General features: G+C 37.0%; 1 protein-coding gene across 1 annotated transcript in view; it reads left to right on the forward strand.

Annotated features, from left to right (window-relative positions):
• C1QL4 (complement C1q like 4) overlaps positions 1-3,682 on the forward strand; it is a 49,772-nt gene extending 46,090 nt beyond the window's left edge. The window contains exon 2 of the mRNA XM_075199626.1: positions 2,136-3,682. Within this exon, the coding sequence (XP_075055727.1) occupies positions 2,136-2,315 (180 nt within the window). The 3' untranslated portion in view covers positions 2,316-3,682. The remainder of the gene's footprint in view (positions 1-2,135) is intronic.
• The last annotated feature ends 6,725 nt before the right edge of the window (positions 3,683-10,407 follow it).

The following is a 10,407-nucleotide window of genomic DNA, read 5'->3' on the forward strand; positions in this document are numbered from 1 at the left end:
ATGGATCCCCTGGCCTATCACACTGGCCAGAGCTGCTGGGTAGCGGGCAGAGTGGTGGTTCTGGAAAGCTGGGTCAAACCTCAAAGCAGCTGGGAATGTATTAGAGTTGTGTCTAATATGTACGTCACAGGGATAGAGAAGTTTCCAAGCAGATCTTTGAAGCATGTGATATTTATTTGCTCATCCTGGTTGAAGGTACCAATGAGCAGGTCAGATGAAACAAGAAGAACAATTTCCAATACAAAACAGTGCTTTTTTATACAGTTTTGGACACATCCTTACAGATGAACCAACCACCTGAGGTCTGAGCTATTTTTAGTATCAGGATACAATATGTTTACCCAACATGGATTTACATGCAATGCAAAGCTAACAATATTTACACTTATCTGTGATATCCTAAAACTTGCTGTGATTTCCTGCATCTTGTTTTAGACATAGAGGAAATCTAACAGCAGGTCTAATTAAACCTTCCTGTGCCTCCAGGTGTGTTTGGACATCACACATCAAAAGGTCTAATTAACATGAGATTAACATGGGTCCTTTCTTTGGACAGTTGCAGAATACACATTTCCTCACTTGAGAATTCCCAAAGAAAAATTACAAAACCCCAAACAAGTCATTTCCCCACATCACGATACACAAAAGACTTCCTCAACAAATGCTTATATACCTCAGAAATAATGCAATTCCTCTAGCAAAGTTAAAACAAAAACAAAGTTCCTCCCCTGGTCTCAGAAAAAAAGATATTTCCTTTACCAAAATACACACAATATCAAAAAATAAGTACATTTGCAATTATGTAAATAAACGCCCTGCGCTATTTCCTTTAAATAAATTTATACCATTTAAGTTATTTCCATATTGCCTTATATGTAATAAATATAATTTCCAAAAGTGCAAAACTTTTACATTTGCACATATGTGCTTAACTGTCTGCCTCACACAGTTACTTTAGAAGTCCACAGCCTCATCCGGATGTTTGGAACAGCGATTGGAAAACCAATCTGCACCTACTTTTTCATGATTGTGAGTCTGGATGGAAATGTGTATGGTGGAAAGAGTGAAAATGTTGCTTCAAAGTCCAGCTATCACTTTATGAGCATCACTTTCCTTTAATTTAAACTTTACTGTTTTCTCCTAAGATATTATCCTTATGCATGTCTTAAATCTTGCATGAGAGTGATGAGACAACTAGGAGTATATTTACTAAACTGCGGGTTTGAAAAAGTGGAGATGTTGCCTGTAGCAACAAGCCAGATTCTAGTTATCATTTATTTAGTACATTCTACAAAATGACAGCTAGAATTTGATTGGTTGCTATAGGCAACATCTCCACTTTTTCAAACCCGCAGTTTAGTAAATATACCCCAAGGACTGTCTTTATTACAAGTCACTTTTGTGTGCTTGAATGTTTTTGCTACATTGGTAGAAATAATGTGCACTTGGAAGGCGCAAAAGGTGTTCCATTGAAAGTCTAAGATGACTAAGATTATTGGCACCTCTGGACTTCCAGTAAAATGCAAGTACTTTGTGGGGCAAACATTTTCAAGACAGGAGGTCACCTGTAAATGTGCCTATCTCACTGCTGTAACCAATTTAAAGTATCTTGTCCAATAAAAAAATCTAATTTTGGATGTGGGTGCAAAATTATCCCACAAAGGGCACCACTGACTAACCCAGCTCCTCATATCAGAAGAAGTTTTCCCTCTGCAGATGTTTCCATCTTTACCCACAAATTCTTGTGCTTCCCCATAAAACGAGTAAATTCTCAGGCATACAGACACATAGGGGCATATTTAATTAGCTTTCCGGTTCGCGGTAACGCGCGTTACCGTGAATCCTGCGCACTATTGCCGTTAATACGGTACCGCATTAACGTGGATTTTCGTACGCAACCCTATGGGCTGCGAACGAAAATCCACGTTATTGCGGTAACGTGGATTAAGTTGCGTGGCTGTTCCGGCGCGATCCCGCGGACCGGAAAGCTAATTGAATATGCCCCATTATGTCAGTAAACAGCATTTACATTGTTCTCTTTCACAGCCCAATTTTAGTTCATTAATAAGAAGTGTTTATTAGTAATTGTTTTCTGTTAATATTTGTGACAGTTATTGTTGTCATTTACTCTGCAGGTTCGAGCCAGTGCCATTGCTCAGGATGCAGATCAGAACTATGACTATGCCAGCAACAGCGTAATACTGCATCTGGATGTGGGGGATGAGGTATATGTGAAGTTGGATGGAGGCAAAGTACATGGTGGAAATACCAATAAATACAGCACCTTCTCTGGTTTCATCATCTACCCTGACTGAGGAACAAGATGAGCTAAGAACAGTTTCTTCATGACCCTTTTCCTTTGGCAGAAACTTGCAGAGCATTGCTCCAGTAACCCTTAACCTGCAAGACTGATCATGTTGGTCCATATTACTTTTCCTTACTGGTGACCTGTAGGATATATCTTAACCCCTTTTCTGCTAATATTGGCTATTACAATAATGCCGGTGACTTATCTAGCAAATGAGAGGTTAAATAAAGACTTACCCTCCATTTCAATCTAACAGACACAGAAGATTCCATCGTAGGTGGCCAGAAGTCAGGACTTATTTGTTCTGATCTGCAGAACCTACTCATATTTGCTGGTTATCAGCCTTTTCATCTTGGAGATCATGGATAACTTGGTGTTACATCATTTTGGGTATCTTGGAAAGAGATGGGAACATGGGGGACTATACCTAGGGCAAACACAACATAGGAGTAAGGTGAACCATCTGTGTGCATGTATGTAATTAACTGTGTGTCCCACTTATCAATAAGTGGATGCAGAAGATATATTCAAATTGGACTTGTGTCATACAGCTAATCTATTGGCGCATCATCCTTTAAATGGAGCATGTAATACAATATGGCGCTAAGGAACAGAGAAAGCATCTTTGACGCTCAGCAGTTTTAACAGTTGTAAAAGAAGCTCCTCCTTTGCAAATGCCTAAATGCTAAATGTCCAAAAGCTATTTGTACCACCATAATTGTAGGTTTGTGAAGAGCAACACCAACTGTTCTCCATTTCATTTAGCTTTCAGACCACATGCTTCAACCCATCCATAGTGTGTCTGGTCATTCTTTCTTAAGGGGGTCAGCCCCCCATTCATTTTACCATGTTGTATAAGCCAAAGTGAACAGTCTCTGGTCATTGTTGGGCTGTGAAATGAACTATAGTAGCAGAATCCAAGAACAATGAACCATATGGCAAAGTGTAGCAGAGGCACTGATTTTACATAGTCCCTTTGAAAATGTGCTCTTATTCCATTAATATTAAATCAGTGTACCCTTTCTATTTTAGAGGATGTCGGGACAGCAGATTAGCAGTCGCAGTCTAATTGTCTCAAACCCCCAATGTGCTGTATAAATAATGATATCTGATGTCTGTGTGTGGGTGAGTCACTGAGTGAGTGTACGGGTGTACAAGGACACATGAGTGTCTAAGCCCCACTCCCCCAACAAGAAAGGGAGTGCTGAAGTGTGCATTGAGTGCTGATGTAATGACTGGGCCTGATACTAGTGCTCTGGCTGTGCATGCTGCTGGGTTTAAGACTCCACCTCTCTGTCCCATGTCTCTATGTTGTGCAGCGTGAAATACTGGAGTGTTTTGTACTACCACTAATAAAAAACACATGATTCCAAACCATAATAATGAGTCAATGTATCTAAGCTCTAACTTAAACTAAAGTATCTGTATAAAGAATTATGGGACAGTAGGGTAGAGCCCTTTTTTGGGAAAATAACTACCCACAAGTCAAAAATTAAACACAAGTAAAACCAGAAATGTTCATTCACTGTAAAATAATCTGGTCTCTCGCCATTACTGCATATAATGAATGTCAGTATTTAGCTCTGGATGGTCGCATCACTCTAGAATGTTTATACTTAGCTTGGTAGAAAGTAAAATTTGTCACCCCAAAGATTCTTTGAACCAAACAGTTTTTCATGTCTCCACATAATGGCATGCCAGACTATTATCAATAACAAGTTGTATGGTAAATTACATGTAAAAATTATATATTTATATACAGATCAAATATAACCATTAACATACATTAGTATTCTTTCAAAATAAAATAAAACAATGCAAGGACATGTTGCTGCTGAGCATATGCATTTAGGTATGGGACGTACAGTAATGTCTAGATGACCCTGGTCAGAGGCGGAACTAGCGATCTGTGGGCCCCAATGCAGGTAGGTGGGGAGGAGGGAACCGGGGTCCACGATCCTCTGCATATGCCACGCAGAAGTCCCCATTAACTCTATGGGGCCCGTCTACACCAATGGTAGTTCCGCACTGACCCTGGTGTACTACAGTCATCATCATGTAATGTTTATTGCACTTGGTTATAATTTAATGTTTTATCACTTTAAGTACTCCACGTATAAACATATTAGCTTATAAACAGAAAATAAAAAAGGATTATAAAATGCCATTCATTATGCATAATAAGGGAGAAAGTATAGTACAGCTGGTCATCATCAAGAAAATAGGGACAATTTCGGCAGCAATAAACCTCAAGTCAAGTCTTTAAAGTCCCGGAACTCCAGAAATTAGGGACAATTGCTATGCATTAGAGTCATCAATCATTTTTATGAAGATGCAGAAGAGGATTTATTTTGGAAATGGGTGCACTGAAGTAGGTGCTTCATTTAACAAAATAGTTATTTAGAACACACTAAGGACAACAAGGAAAAGGTTTTCCTGAAAGTGGAGTCCTCAGTCTAAGTATTCAGATATTTGTTTTACTCTAAACAAAAGTTCTAATCTTTCCTTTTCTCTACTATTATTGATTTATTTGGACATTACCCTAAGCTTAGTGAATAATATAAAGGAGATATGACAAGAAGCAGGACTAGTACGTTGTTACACTAGCTTATCTATTCTGATTCATATATTGAGTTACTAGACATTGCCCCCAGCAATATCAGTGTTTAAAGGGTATAAGATTATTCTTCAGTGGTTGTGTAAAGCAACAGTAGCAACATTATAAAGTAGAACAAGGTGGAATACATTGTAGCTTTTTTGCACTTACAGTTTTTTCAGATTACATATAAAGCATGGTGTGTTCCTTGTAAACAACCTAGACTTGTGGAAATGCCACACAGGCCCCTGCCTTGGACAGCGAAATTGCAAGGGTGGCAGATTGTCATTTGTTCCATCATCTTAACATATTTCTTTATGTATGTCTGCCAACATAACTAACAATGACCATTTTAAATTACTGTAGAGTACACCTATGTTGTGCACTTCTTCATTTACACAGATGATCTGTGGGTTGGGTTTGGGCCATTAGGGTCTGTGAAGAGAGGGAGGAGATTTGTAAAATCAGGCTGGGGGGGAAATTACAAATGGGAATCTTGCAAAACAGCAGACGACATTCCTTGCAGACACATTTGAAAGTCATGAAACTGGTTGTAAAAACAGTATACAGTTCTTGCACTAAATTATGTAAATTCCAAATGAAAAAGATTTAAGAGTAGTAATAGATAATAAACTAAATAATATCAAATGGTGACAGTCAGTACAAGCAAGTGTTTCACATATTAATAGAGGTATTGACTTAACATTAAAGCTGCAATCCTATGGAAAAAATTATGTGTGTTTATTTACATAAATTATTGTGGTTGCTATGGTAATCACATGACATTAGCCAACATAGTCACATGACATACGATGTAGTAACCAGAGAGGCTTTGGAACATTTCTGTTGAACATTATGCATGTTCATAGCACAATCCCCAAACTCTCCTTCCTCTGCCATCACATGACAACAGAGAAGCTTGCTGACTGATTGGTTCTAACGCAGAGCGCAGGTTGCACTCTCCTCATGAACAAGCTCCAGAGCAGACACCAAATGCTTTCAGCTGATGGACACTTTGAAGCCATGTCAGACTCCCCAAGACAGAAATTTTGCAAAGGAAAGACAGAGTTATAGGATGACATCCTGGAAGAAAAATAAAACAAAGAACACATTACTGTCATTTTAAGACAGTATAAGCTTGCATTTACTGAATTTATTACATATACTGAAAAGCCTTCATAAGACTTTATAGATAATATAAAGTTTACTTTTTATTAACTGTTTACTTAAATGAGCATATTCAAATAAAAAAACAAACAAATATGTAACTAATTTAAAGGGGAATTCTAGTCTCTTGAACCCCCCTCCAACTCACTTCATTCTCCAATAGCAGTGGTTTTGTAGATAGCAGTCAAAGAAGATTAAATTAAAAACTAGCTAAGTTAAATTTTATTTTATATATATATATATATATATATATATATATATATATATATATATATATACCGGTATATATATTTATTACACACACAGTATAAATAGAGAGAGAGATTACCCCCTTCATCTGTCTCTTATTTCCCTTCTCCCCTCCTCATCTCTTCTCTCCAACTCTCCCCCTCTTGGCTATCCTTATTATCCCTCTCCTCCCCCACTTACCTGTTGGCAGGCCATTCCACAGCTGCAATGAGATGCATTCTGCTCCTATGCTGCTCAGACAGGAGGTGAGGAAACTTAAGTAAGGCTGGGTACACACTTTACAAAATCCCTCCTGAATCGATATCCTTATACAATTTTACCAACGATTAAAAGAACAAAAAAAAGTCCCGATCAGCATGTCAATTCATGTGTACACACTAAACACTTTTACACAATTTACCTTCAGATCTGTGCTCTTCATCTATCATAACACTCAGCTGAAAAGATTGTGACTCTGCACACTCCATAGAGATCTATGGACACTGCTGGTCATGAGTGCATACACACTGCAAAACTGGAACTAAATTGTTCCATTGTCGAACAACAGTTTTAATCCACTTTAAAAATTAAATGGAATGATACGATGTGCTTTGGAACAATAATTGTTAATCGTTGCAGCGTACACACTAATGCTTTGTCAGGCCGAACAGTTGTTTATTGTTTGATTGGACTGATAATCGTCTGGTTTTTCAACCAATTATCATGCCAAACACACGATAAATAACTGTTAAGTCCAATATTGCTTTAGTGTGTACCCCTTCAAAATGATTCTTTATCGTACCAAAGCACATTGTATTGTTTGATTTGATTTTATAAACGGACTAACAATCACCATCAAGGATGGAACGAGGTCGGGGAAGTGTGTATACACTCAGGACCAGCAGTGTAGGCAGATCTCTATAGAGTGTGCAGAGTCATGATTTTTTCAGCAGATGGTTATGACCGATAAAGAGCACAGACCTGAAGGTAAATCATGTAGGTGTGTACATATAACCCTGCATGATCATCTGGACTTTCAGTCGTTAGTAAACTCGTTACAGAAATCGCATCTGTAGTAATTTTCTGTAGTCTGTACCCAGCTTAAGTTGCTTGAAAAAGGTGATTAAAAAATCTTGGTGAAATGTAGAAGAAAATCATAAACCTCAATCCACAAGCCTTAATCCAACCCTATATTATAATGAAAAGCTATATTAAAAGCTTCTAAACTATTCTGATTCCTTTCTGTGTTATAATCATGATGAATACATTTAAACCGTAGCGAGATATGGGTCTAGTTATCCCTGCACTATATCACTAATAAATACAATGTGTACTGTGTGGTTCCTACACTTCTGAACACCAATTATAGTGATCACTAAAAGGATACTAAAGGTTATGTTTTCATTTGTTCATGCATCCCCACTTGTGACCACGGTCATGACCGTGTTAAGAAAACCTTTGAATATAATAAGCCTGGCATTTTAATTTCATGTAATATTTGAAGGTTAACTTTTTTCTGGAGAGTTCTTGTTAGCTTTGCATGCATAAATATAACCCTTATTTTATCTTAAACCATTTCCTACACTGTCTAATAGAGTGTATCCCATACCTGTTCTTAAGCTCCTGCCATGTTTGAGGTGCTGGCCATATTTAGCCCTCTGTCTACTGCCAGACACTTTTACTACAAAAGTGTCAGAATTCTCAGTACAGCTGTTACCCATCACTGTGTCATATTGTTGACATCTTGTGTTTAACTAGGGTTCACCCTACTCAGTTCAAACCATAAGACGTTGGTTTTATGAAACAGTTAAAGAAAGTAGTAGGTCCACTACAGTCAGCCCGCTTAAAATTACATGGGCTTCAGGACAGGTAAATCTATTAAACATATGTTGGGGCAGTTGTAATTGTAGCAGGTTTTTGGATTATTTTTTTTTGGGGGGGGGTCCTTGTAATATATATATGCTCCAGTAATACATTGACTAGGCTAGGTCCAGGTACCACTCTGTCAAGCGGACCCAGTTAATAGAGAGAAGTGGTCAAGCTTGTCTAGCCTGGGCCTAGACTTCACTCTTGTGGGGCTCCCTATACTCATCCAGTTTAATAAAGGGCTGGTACTATAGAGGTATTAGTATTTTTATATAGCTTAACTTTATCAAAAAGAAAAAGTTATTGTTCACCACTCTGGGAATTCCTCAAAATGGGAACAGCAGAGTACAAATTTGATGGACTGTTTCTTATATAGAGCTATAAAAAACATAAAATGAAGTGTGCTGTCAATCTAATTTGTACTCCAGCTTGTCTCCGTCCTATATTGTATCTATATAATATAAATATATATATATATATATATATATATATACATACATATATATGTGTACATATATATATATATATATATATATATATATATATATATAGGCTAGAGCACATTTCTGATGAAACACACACGAACAACTTCTTGCCTTATTACTTTCTTTTAATGTCGAGATGATGGAAAGTACTTGACAACATAAGTATTCCAAATATGTATTGTGACCCTAAACTCCAAATAAACAGAGACCAGTTCTCTAGACACCGGCCAGCTTTTCTAGAATCGGTCACACTGAACAGTAAAACAAACTAGTTTTTAACCCTGACACTCCTCCCACAGCCCTAGCTTGATGGGCAGGTGACACTCCCATCTTCCCTTTAAAAAGGAGTTCTCATCAGCTGCTTCTGTTTGGTTACTCTTACTGCAGACAGGACCTGTGGCTGTGGAAAAAGCCACCTCCAAACCATGTAATTTAAGATCAGACTCTATACCAGTATTTTGTGACACATATGTCCTCCACCCGTTTAGGTGCACTGTTGTACTAATGTATTACCCTGCTTGATTCCTTCCTCTGCAAATTGCCAGCTAAATTGTTGTTACTAATATATATATATATATATATATATATATATATATATGTGTGTGTATTTATAATTCAATTCAATATATATAATAGAGTTTAATTTAGCTAGTTTTTAATTAAATTTCACCTTTTTTGGCTGTGTTTACAAAACCACTGCTATTTATAATTAAATTATGGGGGCAATTTGTTTTTCATTATATTAAGGGGCAATAATATAATAATTGTAATATTTGTATTACTATATTATGGGGACAATATGAATATATAATTATATTAAGGGGCAATAATATTTGATTGCTAATTGGGGCAATAATTATTTATGATGGGGGCAACATTTATAGTGCACACATGTGGCACTACAAGGTGCAAATTCATGCTGATGCTGTAGTGTCATATAGTAAGTGTTCACCCATCATAAATACTACCCCATTAGCAATCCAATATCATTTCCCCTTAATACAATGATAATGCCCCCTTGATATAATGAAAGATAATTTTAAATGACTTGTGTGCCCATAATCAATAAATAATGATTTCCACAATAATTGATAAGTCAGTGGTGGCTCCTCTTATGTTATGAATGACAAGATAGGACAAACAACATTCTGTTTGACGGAATCTCATTTCTCACAACCACCATCTTTAATTTGGCAGCTTTGCTGGTGGTTTTACAGCTGTTTGTCAAACCGTTGCTTGGTAAATCTGACGATTTGTATTTTTAGCATGTTAAAAATCGGGCTGGAGATTTGTAATGTGCTGCTTTGTTAAACTGTGGTTTTAAGGTGGTTTACTGGCGGTTTGATCTTTAGTAAAACTGGGGGTTTTAAAACCACTAGATAAACCATTGAAAACGGTTAGTAAATCTAGCCCTAAATGTTCTAAATGAGAAAATATGTAAGTAACAAACCAACAACATAGACATACATGTCAAACGAGTCACTCACTGCACTATATAGAAATTGCTTTTCTTAAAAGGAAATATGGCAATTGTGCATGAGAGAAAATAAAAGCTCAATTGCTAATGCAAAAGGAAATAACAAACTGTGTACGAACGGAAACCAAACATACACTGTATATACCCAAGCAGTATCTCATGGTTCAGTTCTCCAAATCCAACTACAGTGGGAAAAGAGAAAGGAGACCGAACAACCATGAAAGACTACCAAGAAAACCTTTCATATATGTAGAATGAAAATAAAAAGTCTACATACTCT

The sequence above is a fragment of the Mixophyes fleayi genome, chromosome 2 (assembly GCF_038048845.1).
Source record: "Mixophyes fleayi isolate aMixFle1 chromosome 2, aMixFle1.hap1, whole genome shotgun sequence".
Classification (NCBI taxonomy): Eukaryota; Metazoa; Chordata; class Amphibia; order Anura; family Limnodynastidae; genus Mixophyes; species Mixophyes fleayi.